The sequence below is a fragment of the Typha angustifolia genome, chromosome 4, assembly GCF_048772165.1.
Source record: "Typha angustifolia cultivar Huaian chromosome 4, ASM4877216v1, whole genome shotgun sequence".
Taxonomy (NCBI): domain Eukaryota; kingdom Viridiplantae; phylum Streptophyta; class Magnoliopsida; order Poales; family Typhaceae; genus Typha; species Typha angustifolia.
Genome location: NC_133242.1, coordinates 3,607,160 through 3,626,247, shown reverse-complemented (window position 1 = coordinate 3,626,247; position 19,088 = coordinate 3,607,160). Strand labels below are relative to the sequence as shown.

The window sequence follows — 19,088 nt, the reverse complement described above, 5'->3', positions numbered from 1 at the left end:
CAAGCCCGCCTGAAACAAAATAAAATAAAAGCGCCTCATCCGCGCTGCAGGCCATCCATCCATTCTCCAGTTCTCCCCCTTAAACCCAAAACCCTCTCCCCAACATGGCGGCGGCTAGCTCGGTGGGCCTCTTCTCCACCTTCTTCAACGGCGACCTCCTCCCTTCGTCTTACGCCGGCACCCTAGTTCCCTCGGGCGTCTTCCCTCTCCGGCGCCGGGCGGTGCCGCGGGTTTCTCTTCGTGCGTCGGATTCGCTGCCGCCGGCGGGGAAGAGGCAGCCGAGAGGCATCACGAAGCCTCGTCCCGTCTCTCCGGCGATGCAAGCCCTCGTCGGCGTCCCGGAGATTCCTCGCACCCAAGCGCTCAAGCTCATATGGGCTTACATCAAGCAGAACAATCTCCAGGTTTAGTTTTTATCTGATTCAATTGTCTCTAGATTTAAATGATAGGATAGCTTGAGTTTATGATGCAGTAATACTTGTTTAGAACTTGAGATCCTTCAGTTGATATGTTGGAGATGCCAAATTGGCAATATTGATGTTTCTTGACATATTTGATTAAAGCTATGTAGTTTAGATCTAAAGTGCACCTTCGAAGAGACAAGCTGATCCTTGTTTTTTAAAGGCTAATACTCAGTCTAATACATAAGGTTTTGTGTGGTTAGGTTTCTCATAATTATTGCCCGGTTGCCTAGGTAACTTTTCATTCATCTACTTGCCAAATATATAATTTACTCTCCTCAAAATTTCCAAATCATACCAAATTAAAATTTTCATGTTTTTCATTTTGAATTCCATTTAAAAGAACATTTTATGAAACTCTATGCAAGAAAAATGCAAGTTGCCTCACAATGTGCCCTTATATTAGTTTCAATATATATGCACACTAACACATGTCACACACGGAACATGATCAAGTGAAATATATCAAAATAATGCATATGCACTTGTTTCAAATTCTTTGAACTCATTTTGCAGAAGGAATTATTTCAACTCAATAACTTATGATGTGACCAATTTTCTTTGAGGGCAAAAGCGAGATTTAGATAACAATGCCGACTCATTGCTTTTTTGAAAATTGTTACCCCCACTATTCCTGTCATTATTGTTATCGTGTTGTTGTCATTATGAGCATTGTCATTGTTACTTGTTAGACATGCAAGTAGTAGTAATATGAGAGAAAATAAGGTACATGACAGGAGTTCTCTCAAGCATTCTTTAGTCTCTGCACCCACAGTTGGCACAATGCAGGATTGGAACTGCCAATCGTGGTGCGAATGGGAAGCTTGAGCTACTTTTCCTCATAGGCAGATGTACCGTTTTATATTATAAGGTTTTCTTGGGGGGTTAAAGTAGGCAATTATATTACCTTAGAGAAGGGCACAAAAGCACCTTAGCACTTAGGTGCCCCGCCAAATACTCAAGGTGTCCCTATACGGTAGATCTAGAAAAGCAAGGGTGGTAGTATTATCCAAACAGAGGAAAATGTTTGGTTTTTCCCTAGAGAGGCTAACTAGTTAGAACACCGGTTTGGCTCCCTATGGTAGTGGGAAAGACAAACCGAAGGAAAAGAGGAGATAAGTTGTCAAAGATCCAACAAAGTATGCCACCGCTGCTAAAAGACCTATTGGCAGCAGAGAATGTGTATGAGAGTTTCAGAGTCATAGTCAAGGATTACATAGTAGAAAATTTTGATCTTGAAATTTTTTGGAGTGCGAAACTTGAGAGCCTCCGCCTTGACTTGCAAAGGGTTTCCCACATCATGGCACAACTAGTGGCACCTGATAAGATAGGTAAAGCAGCAGCATCTCGAGTCATAAAGGCCACACCCGCACGGCATGGCTACGAGGAGTAGGCACTGTCTATGTTGATTTTGATGTACCCCCAATGGAGAGGTCATCCTTTCACCACAGTCCTCGTGGATCGGGGCTCTGTTGATTGCCGGTGGAGTCAGTTGAATGATCAACAGCCTGCACAAGTCTTGAAAATCAGTTGCGCTGATGTTGATTGCTGACCTTGGAAGATGTGGTCATTGTGTTTTTTTCCATAAAAGCCACATTCCGATTGCAATAATAATTTAATGATAGTAGCACCTTCAGGATTGCCATTCAGTTCTTCTGTCCGGTCCTCGTTGCATGAAGTTAGGGGATATCTAAAATTGAAATTAAGTTGTTTCACTCGATCCCAGAATTCCTTTGCCTTAGAGCACTGTATCAGAAGATGCATCTCACATTTTGTTACCAACAGGGCACAAGTTAGGGGGATTTAGAGACAGGCTTTGGAGTCTAGCATTGGTTGAGTCCTTGGGAGGTAACCCCACATAATTTTTCACAAGAACATTGTAATTTTAGGAGTAATAGGCAACATCTACAACAATTGCCAGCCACCCCAGGTGAAGACAGGACAAGGCACCAAGTGAGAGCGAGACTCAGCAAGGAACCTTGACATTGAGGAAGCCATGGGCTTACCACTAGGGCCCCGCTATTAGGTCCAAATTTCTTCAACCTGAATACAGGGAGTAGGAATTGAGCAAACCAAGTCAGCTAACGCACTCCCAAAAATCTTTCATTCTGTGGCTATCCACCTCTTGTTAACAATAAACCAAGCAACCTTTCTGCAAGATTCTAACATTGACATTAACAAAAGTTCCTTCAAAGCGAGGGGAATGTTAAAGATTCATTGACCATCAAGGACCTCAGTAGACAAGCTAGGGCCCATGATTTTGAACAGCCCAAGTCTGATAACATGAAGAGAATCATGAAGGTGTCAAAATGCAACCAATTCCTTGGCCTTAGTTTTCAAAAGCTTCTAAGGTTGACAGACACAATACTTATCTGTCATCAACTTGACCCACAACTTCCAAAACGTAATGAAAGATTCATGGCTCAGGAAACCGCAAGCCCAATCTGAGATTAAGTGAATCAACAAAGGTTGGATCTGTATAGGCATCTAAAATGGGTCGAGTTTTCAAAAAGTGGTAGTGAGTGGTGTATTTGCAAGGTTCAGTACAGTCTAGTATATTCTATTATGAGTCTGACTTAACTGAGTTCAGAATAGGCCACCTATACATAGGTCTTCTATACTTCTCTGTAATAATGCTGATCTCAAAAATATTTCATGTCCCCTTTGATAAATTAGGGCCTCTTCACTATAATTTAATATTCTTTTGTTAAGCACATTTTCATTTGGCAATCAATGAGTTCCTGAAGTCAGACTAGCAAAAGAATAGACGCTGAGTAATTTGATGTACTTTTGGTTGCAGCGTCTCAGCATTTTGGTTAGATTTTCTTCTGGAAAAGTTGATGAACTAGTTTTCTAGCTTTATTTTACTCAAGACTGTTACATTAATTGATTCTTAACTTTACTTGATTTGTAGAAGATATGTAGATCTAAATCTTTTATAGCTGTCAAACTTAAGTAAGAGGAATGATGACTTTCTGTTGTACCAAGTCTGAAACCAAGTGAATTCAAATTTTGTTCTGTATGTTTACCTAATATTTTTTTGTCGTTCTTTTTAAAAAGCCAATCCAATAAATTTGTGTTGCATTATTGACTCTACCAAAGACTGCCTGACTCCATGTTATTACTATTGCACTGTCTTCCACCTGCGTCGAAATTATTGTAGTTTGGATGTTAGTATCTGAAATATTGAACTTCCGTCAAGTTATTCGTACCTTGATATCATTTTCTTTTCCAGGATCCAGAAAACAAGAAGATAATTGTTTGTGACGAGAAGCTAAAAAATATATTTGGAGGGAGAGAGCGTGTTGGGTTTCTTGAGATCTCAGGGTTGCTTAATCCTCATTTTGCAAAATAACAGGTTCAATTATCAAGCCAAAATTTTGTACATGGGTGAATCAGTGAGGCGTACAGGATAATATCAACAGTGTGACTGACATTCTGCCTCTGCTATCTTAGTTTCTCACTTTGCTTTCAGCTTACTCAGATCTGTATCCTTTGCAGGCGACAGGATACATATGCTGATATGCCATGTTTTGCAGATGTGCTTTTGACATTTTTGCCTTTTTGTAATGATGTTGTTTGCAAATAGTCTGTTTCAGCTATACATCTGTCTTGTCTTGAATGCGGGAATTTCTCCCTTCTCCCTTCTTCACTGTAACAGCCCTCAGCTTGTTTATCTAGGAAGTTGATTTTGGGTTCTTTAGACATATGAGTTTGCTTTTATATTGCAAATTAGAAGTTAGAACATATCCTTATGTCAAATTTCCCTTGTACTGCATCATTCCAAAGATCACATTAGATAGTTGTCTGAATGTTGGTGGTATTGTATTCCGGCCAACAAATTCTGCAGTATTTTCTCACATAGTTTCCCTAATCTTTTCCACATTTTCAGTAGTATCTAAGGGTCTTTCACAGAAGTATTTACACTAAGTCAATAACTGCGAAGAAATCTTTCCTGTAGGGTTTCTATCTCTCTAATGCATGACGTTGGTGTACTCAAAAGGATTATAAATGTATCATATATATGTGGATATGAATCAATCAAAACGGTGAGATTGGCGTTCTTCAAACGAACTCAGATGATGGCACGTAGGTCGAGCATTTTTGTGAGAGGGATGCTACATCAGTTGAATCCATGCTTGTTTATAGTGCTAAGCTTTCTCTTTCTTTTTTTTCTTCCTTCTGTACAAATTGCTGTATGCCTCATCAAACATATACTAGCAAAGTAACAACTTACCATCCATGCTCAAGTGACAAAACTAGAAGGAGGAAACAAGAAAGTCTTCCAATGAGAAATCTGCTGAGATTATTCTCAATAGATGATATGAGGCTAAAGAGAGTAACCATGGTAGACCAAGCATGTGGCCTCTGTTAATTGCCCTTGTTTTCATGGGAGACAGGACGTACGATTCTCAAAGGCCTTCTCTGTAACATCTCGATCATCCAGATGGACTTTTCTCTTCATTTCTTATTCCAGATTTGGTTCAGACTTGGCCACATCTACAAATATGCTTCCATGGTGAGTATCATGTTACATTCCTATGCATTTCTTTGCCATATTAACGGCGTATAAGGTGCCCATCACTATTAGGATCCCTTGTTAAAGATATATAATGGAAAACAATTAGCTTAAATCAGATACGTTTGTTTCTATTATCCGAGATTGTAATTGGGTTGCAGAACAACTTGCCCGAAGTGCAGTTGTTCAGAGTAAAGATCCAGGCATATCAGATGTTTGTCGATTTGTCTCTTTGAGTCCCTGTCGAGTTAGGCTAGGGTTGGGGTGGATGGGTGTAAAAGCATATAAGGTTGCTTTCAGAGTAGTTGTTTCTAATTGGTGAGAAAGCTTGTTTGTTTGGCTAGAAATTTTGAAGGTTTCCCAAGACACCAGTCCTCCCATGGAATAAACACATTGGGGTACGAGAACAAGAGGTGCACAGCCATCAATAGGAGTGGCATCATGATGTTGAAGGTTCTGGTGCTCGCCAGCACTTTTGCTTGCACAAACTGTTAAAGCTATAACTCATCCCGCACACCTGAATTGAACCAGAGTACAGGCAATAAATGAGATAAGAGAATCACATGGGATACTTGCAGGGCCCTCCTCAACTCCCCCCACTGCTGCAATGATACTTTCAACACAATCCTGCATCAAGTTAAATGTAACAAGGCCCATTCATTCTATCTGCCACCAGATCTGGCTGGCAAAGCAGGGCATGTAGTGAAGGGTGAAGGTAAAGACTTGAGAAGAACGACGCTGTCATGCAACAAAGAGGAGCTGGTAAAAGATGATATCAGCATTGAGGAGAAATTGGGCCGGCAAATGGCAATACTCAATTTCGAAGAGAACACAAAAGGAGAAATCATTATACATACAAGCCACATTAAATATATGAGATAAAAGAGATTGTTCTGTCTTACATCAACTTTAATTAAAAGCTAGAGACTAGCACCGGTCCAATTTCAAACTATCTCATACGGCATGGTGTTTGCATGCAAAAGGTGAGGACAAATCAGATCCTGACCCACGCAACCAAACGGTACATGTCATAAAGCCCTTTCCACCTTCATCTTGAGCAACTTTGGAATACAACCAAGCAGCAAAAACACACTTAAATGAGGAATTATATGAACAATGGATTGCTGGCAGTACACAACTTGGTCCCACCAGCAAGAGAATTACTATGGGCGACAAAGAAACAGCACCACCATGGATGGCCATTTGGGAATGGATGGAAGCAATCTGTGAAGAAAGAAAGAAGCCCCCTTTTTTCTCCATGCCACAGAATATGGTAGAAGAACAAAAGCAATCTAACCTAGAAACAGAAACAATCTCTGCATAAAGAGTATAAGGATTCAACAGAAACCTGCAGATGCGAGGCCTCAGGTCTGTGATCAATTATGCTCCTATGTACAGAGGATAGCTCGGTCACAGAACTCTGCATCCCCTTGAATTAGTCCTACCCTACATCTCATGACAAAGTTAGTCAACCAAACGAAGAGCTAAAGCTATGAACAAACTACTACTCACTTGAGATATTAGAATTAGACTTCAACCCTCCATACAATGCTATCATCAGTATTACTATGTGGCTTCTCCAGAGCTGCAACTTTAGAAAGATGACTAGTGGATAGGTTGGTCTTCCTCCTTTCTCCATGAGGAAGCTCAAGGGCTTCACTGACCGACCCACATCTTATATCAGCTGGAGGGATGAAACAATCCATCGAAAGTCCGGGAACGTTGAATGCCACTTCATCAATGGTCCATGCCTCCTCCATCCTAGTCTTTGAATGGCTCATCGCCGTCTCGCCAAACCGAAAAAGGGTGACGGCAGATCGGCCCGAGTGGGCAATCATCATGCCCTCAACTGGGCGATAGTCCTCAATGAACGAATAGATCGTAGTCTCCCAATAAACAGCATCGCCGCCAGTGTTAGACTGAATGCGGGTAAGATGGGAATCCTCTATATGAACGACGAGCCCTGTTCTCTGGCTGAAATAGCCGAAAAGGACATGTCTTATGATCTCCGCAGGGCCCTCACTCCTTTCCTTCAGTGTTTGTGGATCCGCACAAAGCTTGAGGATGAAGCAATCCTCCCCATTGACTTTCTTCTCCCCAATGCACCGAGCATTAGCGAACATACTTGCCGTGGTCAATGGATCAAGACCCTTGAAATGTCAACCATGGTCAATCAAAGATAGTTTCTTTGTTAAGGCGATTAAAGAATCAAGGAGAGTTGGGTCAAATCCACTCGACAAAAATTTTATACCTGGAGAGCCCGACGAAGGGGTCGGACGGGCCCTTTGGCAGCATGAGCCCCGAGCCACGGAGTGTGGCGCCAGACGAGCTTCCCATTGCAGCCGGCATGTATCTTGCTCCCCCCGACAGCGAGCTCGACGTACCAATTGTTAGGAGCCATCTGCCACAGCACGAAGCCACCGGACTCGGCAACTTTTTCAGCATTGCGGTTCTTGATGACGCGGTTCGCCGTCTCGAACTCCGTAGCCACCATCCGCAGCTTTCCCATGGCGTAGGCATTCCGTACCGCGCTCAGCAACTTCAACCCACCGGATGCCGCAGTGTACTGCTGCAGTATGTACTGAGCTGATGAAGTCTCCTGAGGAACAACATGATTATACCCGTCAAACACAAGTAATTTCAGTCGAGCATTTCATCGAACAAGCGATCTGCGACTATAACAACTGGTTTAAAATCCAAAAATAAATAAAGACGTACGAAAGAAACAAATCAATATAAAGAATCAGATAAAAGAGCAGGATCTCACAATGGGGGTATCCTTGATACTGAGATGGGGGAGGGGCTCAGCGGTGCAAACATGAACGGGGGCGAGCGGCACGCCCATGACGCCGAGGAGGAGGCGGAGGTCGGAGCGGCGCTCCAAGGAGGAAGGTCCGGCGACCTCGCAGGCGCCGGAGACGGATGGCGCGCGTGCGAGATGGCCTCTCACCCACTTCCCCCACCCCTCCTTCCTCTCCTCGCCCACCCACCCTTCCCCCGGATCCGGCCCCTCCATTAGCGGCGCCAATGCTTCTCCGGCGCCGGCCCTAAGGTTCCCAGATCTCCCCATCAGCTCCATTTCCAGCGCCGTATCCTGGCGCCGCCCCCTCCACCGCCGCGGGAAGAGACTGCCTCCGGGGCTCTCTGACCTCAACCTCGCCGGAGACAGCCCCCTCGCCACCTCCTCCCGCAGAGCCGAGAAGAACCCTTGCTTCTTCTCCATCGGAGAAACCCTAGACACCAATGCAAAACCCTAGAAGAGCGAGAAAGAAGGGCAGGAAGTAGAAAACCCTAGGAGAGAGAATGACGGTAGGAGGACGAAGCTCTCATGGACGGATCTGTTAAGGAAGGAGAGTGGAAGGCAGGGACTAAAATGTGATTCTTACTCCTCCGAGGGGCATCCAGAAATAAAAGAAGGATAAAATGGAAGAGAACAATAGCATCTTTAGCCTTTTAGGAGAGGTGGGATGTGGATGGAATGCGAATAAAAGATAAAGGAAGGGTGAATTTAGAAAGAGGAAAGGAGATCCAAAAATAAAAAAGGAAATTATCGAAAGAGATAGAGAGAGAGAGAGACGAGAGTTGCCAGTCGACACTGAGAGTGACGAGGTGCGGAGGCCGAGAAGTTATACAGTTACTAGTCGTGGATCCACCCACATCCCGGTAAGCTTACTCCCTGCAACAAAAGTATTTGCAAAATAATTCCACTTTATAATCATAGTAGCAAATCTGGATCCGAACATATATTAGTCGCAAATAAGGGCTATTTTTTACTTTGGTAACATGTATGGATGTATTGTTATGGAAGCAATAATATTAATATACATTTATATATGTACACAATATGTAAGTAATAGAGAGGGGCATTTATTTATCCATCTTTAAATTTTAGATTGGATCTCTGTACGTAGATGAGCATTTATAATGGATAAAAGGGTGACAAAATAATAAAATTATTCTCAATTTATTAAAATTAATAAATATTTAAATACAAAATATTGCAACAATTGAACTAATTAGAAATACTAGTTTTGCCAGAAAGCATACAAAAGATTTATGTCTTGAAATACTATTAACAAGTTTAAAGAAGGCTTTTGCAATTTAATTTTTTTTTAATTTAGCGTATAAAATTAAGTCCATATATTTTATATAGTTTATGTATATTTGTTATAATAGAATGCATATAATTTACATATATAGTGTATACTAAAATTAATTATTGTAAATTAAAAAATTAAATATAATTAAATTATAAAAATTTTAAGTTTCAAGGAAGGCAAGCAATGAATAATTGAACTCCTACGCACTTAAGAGGAGAGAACGGTCTATGTTCGCCTATCGTGACGGCACCACTAGAAAAGATTCGGAAGATAAGAAATGCACATCCAAAATCGAAGAGACGACATGAAACATAAAAGCCTTGTTGTCACGCGCTTAGAAACTAGCAAGTGTGTTGGCCCATTTAATATATTATAAAAATTATAATTGCACTTAGACTCTTAAATTTTTTACTATGTAGATATAGACTCTCGTTTCTTTTTATAACAAATTAATAACTATTGACCAAAATGGGCCTTTTTAATAAATTATTTATAATTTTGGTTCACTCGTTAGATTTATATTTTGGTTAGCTCAATTGATCGTTGAATAGTTTGATGCTTTCTTGAATAGAAAACTCACTAAACAGTTCAATGATTTCACTGCTCATAAAAAGTTTAATAAAATGCTTAACTCTTGAATAAATGAGATAGAATGTGATATATTTTTTTATAAGATGGTAGAGATTAGAAATGAGCCGTTCAATATTTAAGTAGTTTCAGCTAAGCTAGTCAAAACAAGTCCTCTTTAGTAATAAATTTGATAGGTGGAATGGTGAACCAAACGTAGTATATAAGATTTTAAGATGGCTTATTTTAGTCAAATACTCTCCTTAACTACATAAAATATCCAAAATGCTTGTTTGGATACTTATTAATACATTTTATTTTATTAAGCATGAGTTGGTAGTGTGATCAATTTTAGAACTATTTCTACTCTTATTTTAGAGGGGAAAAAAAGAAGAAGGTAGATAGTAAAATATTTATTTAATATTTTCTATTTAGAGAATTAAAAGATTTTTTATGATTTAGACGATGGAAATAAATAATAGTTCAAATCGTCTTAATATAATTATCTACATTTTAAACATAATTTATTAACTTAATCACTAGCTATCCTACAATATTAGATGCGATCTAGTCCCAATTAAGGAATTTATTGGGAGTCGGTCACCTGTCACGTATCTATAGAGAAAGTTTCTCTGGTGATCTAATGGTTGGTCATCTAAGTAGGATCAAAATATATATACATATAAAAACTTTGTTTAATATTACAAGATAGGAAGGAATCGTGCTTTAATTTGGGGTTTATCGATTTAGACAAAATCTCGGCTGCTAATGAGTCCTAAAAGAAAGCCTTAATTTAGTTTATTCGGAACTCCATACTTGTGTAATATAAACTTATGAGCTTTGTTTTACTACAATGATCCATTTTAATTTTATTTTGAGACTCACATGCAATATGTAATGAGCTCCTATAATTTGTCACATTATTCATTATTTATAACAACAAAATTATCTTATTCTAATTAAAATTGGCTTATTCTAATATGAATTATTTTATATTACCCATCTCTAAAACGTATTATTTAATCAACTATTATTATTTTTTGAAAATATAATTAACTACTATTTCGATCGCTCTTTTTATTAGGGCAACTAATACCGAATCCCAGCCCTAAACAAGTGCAGCCTCTGGATCGAAATCTGCTTATCGACTGTAAATAATTTCTCTCTCCGCCTCACAATTATCATTAATGAGAAAAAAAAAAGTATAGAATATTTATAAAAGACTCATAAGTAAGGATTTATTCATTAAAAAATAAAATAAAAAGTTTAATTAAACTGCCATGTATGTTCCCAATTGTCCAAAGATTATATGTCCTAACCTTTCATTGTCAAAATTATTATACCCTTTCCTGTACGTAATCATCCACAAGAATATCTTAATTCCACTTGCTATTAAGAAAGGTTGGGAAATTATTAGTAACTAACACCTTTTCCATTAATTAAAGCCAATGTTTAGGGGCAATTTGTATAAAAATGCCTCTTAATTATAGCATTATCCAAATGAGTAAAAGAGTCACAATTTCATATTCCATTAATTAAGTATGTAGTAACTATATAAAAGTGCTGAATAACTCTTCAATTAACCATTTGCTACATTTTTCCTATTTAAAATATTAAATAACGGTTAGATAATCAATTTAAAATAAATTTAAGGTAAAATGATCATTTGATATTTTTCATTAACTTCAAAGTGTCACCAAAAAAAAAGAGAAAAAATATTTGTGAAGATAAGCTCTTAAAATAACAATGACAATAATTGTGAAATAAAAATTAAATGTTACAATTTTGCATCATGAACTCATAAATTAGACCGAATAATGGAATCCAAATTAGTTGGAATTCCAATCTTATTAACATATATATATATATATATATATATATATTCTTATTAAATGTTGGTTGAAGAGATTTATGGTATTGGTGGACGTCCATTATTTGTACCTCCTTGGTACTTGTTTGCAATCTCTCACTCATTTTCCGTGACCTCTACGGCATGAGCAGAATTAAATATGTAACACAATAGTCAATATAAGAATCATCATTTTTCTCAACAAAAAAATAAAATAAAATCATTATGATCAAGATTAACACTAATTGTGGACCACATTGGATTGGATTGGATTGGATTGGATTGGATTGGAGCCCAAAAATGCACTCTTGCGATCTGTAAGGCTGACAAAGATCTTGACGTGGCATGGCGTGGCACATGTGGCATGCTAGGTCACCAATCGCCATGCATGCATGTGTGATCTATGACAAACATGCATGACACCAAATTCTACTTTCCACAAGTATGTTTTTGTTTGGACCCTTCCTATCATAAATTTGTGAGATAAATTATGAGCATAATTTTATATTTGTAAGATGTAGGTGGAATCTTTCCGAGTCGAGTCGGGTACACCATCAAATGCCCACTAACGTATCGATCTCATAATCACGGCTATACTCGAATGACTGTGACAATTAACTCCCTCTGTTAAGAACCGACCTAATTCGATCTACAATGATTTTCGGAGCTTAAGATCTTAGCTTGATAGCCCTCCAATGGCTAAATAGATGTTAAGATTAGTTCTTGATGTGAGAGGGGAGAAGTTGTTGTGGAAGAACAGGGATAGAGTTTGGAAAAGGCCGACCAAAAATTTGGGCGGTGAAAAAAGGAGGTAAGAGAGGAAGCCAATGGTTAGAGACAAGAGAGAAGAAGATAAGGCTAAAGCCAATTCCAATAATAAGATCATCATCCTCACTCAACTCTAATTAAAGTTTCCTCTACATATATATAGAGGCTCACCTTAGTGACTCATCAAGTAAGTTAAACAACTCCAAACAAATCCTAATAAGCTAATAATTAAGTTAAAACCTTAACAAATCAATTAAACCAGTCTTCCTTATCTTCTCATTCCGAATCTGGAGAAATCATAAATATCAAAATTGTAGATCTCGAGGTTAGCGACTTTATCCAATTAGTTTGATATTATTTGGATATGTTTAAAATATTCTACAAATATTTTCTCAAAATTGCATAGAGTTAGATTTAGTTAATTAAATAAAATCCTAACCTACTTAAGATTCTAACTAAACTAAATAACAAAATAAGATAATTAGACTCAATCCACTGAGCCTAATTTCCATTTAATATAATCTAATCTAACCCAGTTCGCATCACCCTTTAATCCTCTGAATCACTATACAATTTTCTTTCATCAATCTGCCTAAGTGTGAATAATAGTAATTCAAATGAAAAAAAGAGCACTAACATATCAGATAAAAACTTAACTCAGAGTACTTTATAATATTAAAAACAGGCCATATGCACCATATACAAAGAAGAGGGTAATAATAAGATTGAGCTTTTGAAATTTAACTGCATTTGTACATGATTTATCTAGAAATGGAGACAAGAGCTCAAAAAGAATTTCTTGAGCACTTGATGACTTTATCTAGATATTTAATACTACATTGCAAGAACTACAAATAGTTTTAGATAACCCTTGAAATGTTATTAGTTGTTAATGGGGCCAATAAAGTGGCTCATGTATTTTTAATTTCGAATTCCAATAACATTGATTTAATTAAAGCACCATTAAAACTTTCACTTCTCTAGATTAAAAAACCCTCAAACTCCCAATATTATGAACTAAGTAGAAACATCTGGATTTCTAATATATAACCAAAATGGGCCTCTGAGATCATTTGCATTGGAAAGCCCAAAAGATAATTTAATTAGCCCATTACTTTTATTACTCTCTCTCTCTCTCTCTCTCTCTGTATATATATATTAGGATCAACCTTAAATCCCAAGGAATTAATTAACTAAGCCAAATCAAGTGAAAAGGATGAAGCTTTCTAAAGATTGTATACTTAAAAAAGTATTCTATATTAAAGTAATCATTTTTCCAACACGTCCACCATGCATGCATGGACTCCAACCGTACCATCTAGGGAACATCTTGGAGTTTGTAAATTATCACACTAATTAACTTCTTTATATGAAGCATTGTAGCATACTAGCATGATTAAAGTATATATATATATATATATAGCTGGTGCTTCTATAGCTGTGTGGCAAAATTGACACTGAAACAAACTCGTTAGGAACGAGATAGATAAAAAATAAATAAAAGAAATTGCATAAAAATGTATGATTTAGCCTAATTATCTAGAATACTCATGTAATTTCAACTTAAATATTTAACTCTATGGTACCAAATAATATTAGCAACTATTAGTTTGCAGGTTTTTTTTTATGGGAGGGATACTTTCGTCATATAAATATGATCTTACGGTGAGATACTTGATTATATAATAGAAAAGTTAAATGTTGCACTTTGATTCAGACCACGAGGAGGAACTGAGAAGAGTTAGATGCTTAAGTTGAAAGTGCATTGGGATCAAACCAATAAAAACTATATTGATAGATTTGTTAAAAGCATAATATATGTTATCGATATATTATCTAACAACTTAAGTTCTTCATCCAATTGGTTATTTAACATAATATCAGGGCTTATTTTTTGAGGTCATGGGATTAAACTTCAATAGCATGTCTTTATTCTCTAAAACTTCTTTTACTATTATTATATAGTGAGATGCACGTCCAATAATCAAACGTCTTTCCACGTGCAATAGTAGAAGCCACATGTGAGAAAGATATGTTAAAAGATGTGACATAAAACCAACACCCTCGTGTTATATTACTCTACTGCTTAAGTTTTTAGATCAATTTTTTAGGGGGAAATAATTTAAGATCATAGATATCTAGATTCACTAAGCTTTAGCTAATATACTAAGCCGTCTAATTTAAGTATCAAGTCTCGTTCATTACCGAACTATTGCTCGGCTAAGATATCATTCTAAGTCATTGCGTTATCAAATCGCTCTTCTGAACCAACCGTAGTATTAAGTTATTAACCGAGCCAAACCGTTAAGCTAAATCGCTAAACCATCTAATAATGTTTTCCATAATAAACTCTATAAGGTAGTGGATTGGTTTTTAAATAAACTAACTATCTAACAGGAAACAAAAAAAAATTGAAGAAAGTGAAAGAGAGAGTTGATCCCACCAACCGAGGATGCATGAGTAAAGGGTAGCACAATGAGTGTACTCACACAAATTAATAAGCACGCAAAGTCAAATCCCACTCGTCCTCCAGCCCTTGAACTCGGCGCGCAAGGCATAAGAGATGATATAATCATATAAATTACCTATTTCCCATCATACAGGGTTGGCAACTGTACTATCATGTCAAGTTGGCTAATATTATATTATATTATATTAGCCCTAATACCGTAATTTAAAAACACTACACAATTAATAAATGAGTTGTTTCTATTATTCTCTATCGATTCCTAGTAGAGCAAAATTCTTAAATTTGAATTTCACACTACACAATTAATAATGGCTTACTAACTCGCTAGATTTGTATGTAAATCATTAGATGGTGTTCAAATAGTTAAAGAGACACGCGTTGGATCACTGTATTTAAATTTATACCCTAACAACATTGATTCAATCGTGACACCATAAAAGTTTTATTTCTCTAAAATAAAATAACATGAACATAACATAGTTTTTTTTTTAAAAGGAAAAGATTTTTTATAAATTAAGTGTCATAGTTAAAAAAGGCGTCGTTGAGGTTGGAATGCAAAAACTAAATCTAGGGGCGGAGACTGTCCCGACCTAAGTACAACCATGTCTAGAAGTCCTCTCTATGTTGGCAAGCCAATCGGCACACATATTGGCTTCTTTATACACATGGGTGATTTTGATAAGCATTAAGAAAAAAAAAAAGTGTTTGTCATGACGGATTCTAGCGCCCATAGAGATTGGTGTAGTCTGCACAACTTATTTTTAGAACTATATAATTAGTCTCAATCTAGATTTTAGTAAAGTAATAACCTTTTAGTGCCTTCAGGCTTTTTCGGACCGCAACTGTTTCTGTAGCAAAAGTTGAGTGCGTCACGATGTTTCCTAGCACCTACAAGGGTTGGCACACTAATAGGGTGGCAAACCACAAAGCACCGTTAGAGTGGCCGAAACAAAACATAGTGGTTGGCATGGATTGAGCTAAAAGTGTGGGGTGCTTTATAAGTTAGTTGTGTTTAAATTCATAGAGTACACACACACACAAAAAAAGTAATTTACCATCATCCTATCCATTAGAATGCAATGCGGAGGTCATTCGAGTCTCAATGCCTGTCCTTTGGATGCCAGCCCACATCACACACAGGCCATTCATTGGAGTCCCTCACCAAACACACCATGCCACTTCCCCTCTTTTCCTCCTATAAAAGCCCCCTTCCTACCAATAAAATCCCCCACATCACTACACAAATCCAGCAAGCTAGCTATAGAGATGAAGTCCCTCTCCACCACATTAACCCTCCTCCTCCTCCTCTCCTTAGTGACCTCCTCCTTTCTCCAGACCTCCATGGCTAGCTCAGGTAAAACCACTTCTCTCTTATTGCTAGTTTCAAATGACAATACTAATGTAGCTTGACTTTGTATTTTGGATTGATGAAACCACTAGCATTTTGCAATGGCAAATGCAAGGTGAGGTGCTCCAAGGCAAGTGTCAAGGATAGATGCCTCAAGTACTGTGGCTTATGCTGTGAGGAGTGCCATTGTGTGCCTTCAGGGACATATGGGAACAAGGATGAGTGCCCTTGCTATAGAGATAAGGTCACAGACCCTACAAAGAAGAAGCCCAAGTGCCCTTGAGATCACTGAGGAGGAGTACACAGCTCGTTAATTATTATCCAAGTGTTGCCATGATGCATGTGATGGTAGAGTTCTATATGGAGTGCTTTAAAAATAAATGCATGTCCTATGCATTACATGTAGGAGAGGATGTGGTACTACTTGTGTTGTGTGATGTGTTCTATTAATATTTTTCCTATTATTAAGCTAATTCACTCTCTTGTTGGAGTTCTATGTGTGATATAAGTCCGAAAACTGACATAACGTTTTTACATCCTTGTTCCTGTTTGCAACCAGAGCAACCACTCTGTTTTCACGTTAGTATACAAGTTAAGTACCTGAATGCTAGCGTAAAAGATCACAAGTTTAGATACTAGCAAAGTCTTCATGTGATTTGAATACCTCGGATTTACGTGATGCCTTGAGTTGCATGCTAAATTATTTGGCCAGTGCAAGAGGTTTCTGCATTGTTTCTCCTCCCCCCCTCTATAAGACAAATCATAGTTATCATACATGGAGATGCTCTGCATTCACAACTTAATTCCACAATCAAATTGCGATCACCAGTAATCCCCACAAGAGCAAGAGCCATCAAGAAAATGGTGGAATCGATTTCGATCCCTCACGATAATTTTCCTCGCCGTTATCTTGGATATCAGCTTGAATGCCTGGTGACAGTCAGAGCACACGCGAAGGTTCTTTACAATCTTGATCGTCGTTCCCGGTTGTGTGCTGATCAGCCCGAAGGCGATCGCCAGCTTCTCGCTGTGGACCCCAAGAGCTCTCTCCTTCTCAGCCTCTTCCAAGTCATGCAACACTAATTCGGTCTGTGGGACATATCCATGAGCTTTTAGTAGTCCATTGAGCTCTTCAAGCATTGCATAAATCTCTTCACTCTTTGGATGGCTCAAATCTCCGACAACGAATTCAAACACCTTACTGCCGACTTCGATAGAGCTACATCCGGGCTCCTTCTGAACTCCGCTCTCCTTCATCAATGTCCTCACTCTAGCCACTTCCTCCCAATTTCCCACTGCGGCATAGATGTTTGATAGAAGAACATAAGTCCCTGAGTTTGCGAGGCCATTGTTTAGTAGATAATTTGCAATTTTCTCGCCCAAAGCCATCTTCTTGTGCAGCCTACAAGCAGCGAGCAATGACCCCCAGATGACGAGGTCGGGCTCGATCCTCATGCTCTGAACAAGCTCATAGGCTTCGTCGACACACCCTGCACGCCCGAGAAGATCAACTATGCATCCATAGTGCTCGACCTTTGGCTCAATTCCGTAATCCCTTTCCATTGAGGAGAAGAACTCACGTCCTTCGTCAACCAGGCCAGAGTGGCTGCAAGCATTCAAGACCCCAATGAAGGTGATATCAGTCGGTCGGAGGCCTTCTGCGAGCAAGTTCGCAAAAAGCCTGAGTGCCTCACGGCTGTGCCCATGCATGGCATAACCACCGATCATCGCATTCCAAACGACGACATCTTTATCTCTTATGCTATCAAAAACCAAGCAAGCATCATCCAAGCTACCGCACTTGCAGTACATATCGATTAGTGCAGTGCCCACTTTAGCATTGAGCTCGATGGGGTTGTTCCTGATGTATGAATGAATCCATTTGCCGGGTGCTACCGACCCCAACTGTGCGATTGCAGAGAGCACCGAGACGAAGGTGACCTCATTTGGCCTGGCGTCCGACTGCAGGATCCTCCGAAACAGCCTCAAAGCCTCCTCCGGCCTCCCATGCTGCGTATACCCATCTATCATCGCATTCCAACAAACGCAATCTTTCTCAGTCATTTCATCGAACATCTTCCTAGCCTTCTCAAGGTCGCCCGATTTCGCGTAGCAGGTGAGCATGGCAGTGGCCGAGACGAGCCTGCGCTCTGGCATGGCGTCAAAGAGGAACCTTGCGGCGTCCACGTCGTCACCCCTCGCGTACATGTCGAGGAGGGCGGTGGCGACGTAAGGGTCATCATGGAGCGCGAGTTTCAGGGCGTGAGCGTGGAGGGCGCGGCCGAGGAGGAGCGAGCAGGACTTGAGGGCGGCGGAGAAGGTGAAGGCGTTGGGGGAGATGGAGGTTGAGGACAGCATGCGGGAAAAGAGGAGGAGGGCTTCGAAGTGGAGGCCGCGGGAGGAGTGGGCGTGGATGGCGGAGGTGTAGAGAAAGACGTTGGGGTCGGGGGTGAGGTGGAGCAGGAGGGAGAGGGAGTGGTCCAGACGGTGGAAGGAAGAGTAGGAGTTCTGGAGGCGGAAGGCGACGATGGGGTGGAGGTGGAGGCCGGAGCGGAGTACGGCAGCGTGGAGCGAGAGGAGGCGGCGGAGGGAGGAGCAGCGGGAGATGAGGGTGGCGGCTTGGTGGGGTCGGAGGGGGAGGGTGACAAGAGGAGGAGAGGAAGAAGAGGAGGAGACGGGGGTGGCAGGGGTGCTGGTGGGGATGGAGGAGAAGGTGGAGGAGGACATGGATGACACGATGAGAGAGGTCCGTTCGTTATCCGAACGAAGGAGTACATCAAGGATGGCGTTTCAGCTTTTCCATTTTCGTTAGTTAAAAGTAACGGAAGTATTATTATTATTATTATTATTTGGAAAAGACTCAGAAACATTCAACAAATTAGAAATAATAAAATATAAGTTTAGCTCAGTGATAGGTGTAAGCTTACTAGATAATAAAATGTATTTAGATAGGTGAATTAGCATTTTTATCTAACATATATATTCTAGGAGCTCATGATCAATAAA

General features: G+C 39.4%; 4 protein-coding genes across 7 annotated transcripts; 2 read left to right on the top strand and 2 right to left on the bottom strand.

The window, feature by feature from the left end:
- Position 1: 1 nt before the first annotated feature.
- LOC140758617 (upstream activation factor subunit UAF30-like) lies at positions 2-4,208 on the top strand. Its single transcript, XM_073094849.1, has 3 exons — positions 2-404; positions 3,697-3,819; positions 3,963-4,208. The coding sequence occupies exons 1-2, from the start codon at positions 105-107 to the stop codon at positions 3,814-3,816; spliced, it is 420 nt and encodes a 139-aa protein (XP_072950950.1). The 5' UTR covers positions 2-104; the 3' UTR covers positions 3,817-3,819; positions 3,963-4,208.
- A 1,458-nt stretch (positions 4,209-5,666) lies between these two features.
- Positions 5,667-8,562, bottom strand: LOC140758615 (uncharacterized). Of its 4 annotated transcripts, XR_012104138.1 has the most exons (5): positions 7,748-8,562; positions 7,232-7,579; positions 6,493-7,130; positions 6,329-6,426; positions 5,667-6,204 (listed from the first exon to the last, which is right to left on the bottom strand). XR_012104138.1 is itself a non-coding variant. In XM_073094847.1 (4 exons), the coding sequence occupies exons 1-3, from the start codon at positions 8,201-8,203 to the stop codon at positions 6,507-6,509; spliced, it is 1,428 nt and encodes a 475-aa protein (XP_072950948.1). In that variant the 5' UTR covers positions 8,204-8,562; the 3' UTR covers positions 5,674-6,426; positions 6,493-6,506. The 4 variants fall into 4 exon arrangements, 2 of the variants coding, with proteins under 2 accessions (XP_072950948.1, XP_072950947.1); XR_012104137.1 differs by having other exon boundaries at positions 5,672-6,204; positions 6,329-7,130; XM_073094847.1 differs by having other exon boundaries at positions 5,674-6,426.
- A 7,373-nt stretch (positions 8,563-15,935) lies between these two features.
- Positions 15,936-16,563, top strand: LOC140759711 (peamaclein-like). Its single transcript, XM_073096343.1, has 2 exons — positions 15,936-16,088; positions 16,175-16,563. Exons 1-2 carry the CDS (start codon positions 16,001-16,003, stop codon positions 16,363-16,365), a joined length of 279 nt encoding a protein of 92 aa, XP_072952444.1. The 5' UTR covers positions 15,936-16,000; the 3' UTR covers positions 16,366-16,563.
- Positions 16,564-16,715: 152 nt separating this feature from the next.
- On the bottom strand, positions 16,716-18,870 carry LOC140759710 (pentatricopeptide repeat-containing protein ELI1, chloroplastic). The gene has a single exon (XM_073096342.1). The coding sequence runs from the start codon at positions 18,807-18,809 to the stop codon at positions 16,905-16,907; it is 1,905 nt and encodes a 634-aa protein (XP_072952443.1). The 5' UTR covers positions 18,810-18,870; the 3' UTR covers positions 16,716-16,904.
- Between the last annotated feature and the right edge of the window lie 218 nt (positions 18,871-19,088).

Coding starts and splice junctions, on each gene's coding strand:
- LOC140759710 (XM_073096342.1), bottom strand. CDS start 18,809: ATGTCCTCCTCCACCTTCTCCTCCATCCCCACCAGCACCCCTGCCACC.
- LOC140758617 (XM_073094849.1), top strand. CDS start 105: ATGGCGGCGGCTAGCTCGGTGGGCCTCTTCTCCACCTTCTTCAACGGC. Junction 405..3,696: donor TCAAGCAGAACAATCTCCAG/GTTTAGTTTTTA, acceptor TTTCTTTTCCAG/GATCCAGAAAACAAGAAGAT.
- LOC140758615 (XM_073094847.1), bottom strand. CDS start 8,203: ATGGAGAAGAAGCAAGGGTTCTTCTCGGCTCTGCGGGAGGAGGTGGCG. Junction 7,580..7,747: donor GTATCAAGGATACCCCCATT/GTGAGATCCTGC, acceptor GTTGTTCCTCAG/GAGACTTCATCAGCTCAGTA. Junction 7,131..7,231: donor CCCTTCGTCGGGCTCTCCAG/GTATAAAATTTT, acceptor TGACATTTCAAG/GGTCTTGATCCATTGACCAC.
- LOC140759711 (XM_073096343.1), top strand. CDS start 16,001: ATGAAGTCCCTCTCCACCACATTAACCCTCCTCCTCCTCCTCTCCTTA. Junction 16,089..16,174: donor GACCTCCATGGCTAGCTCAG/GTAAAACCACTT, acceptor TGAAACCACTAG/CATTTTGCAATGGCAAATGC.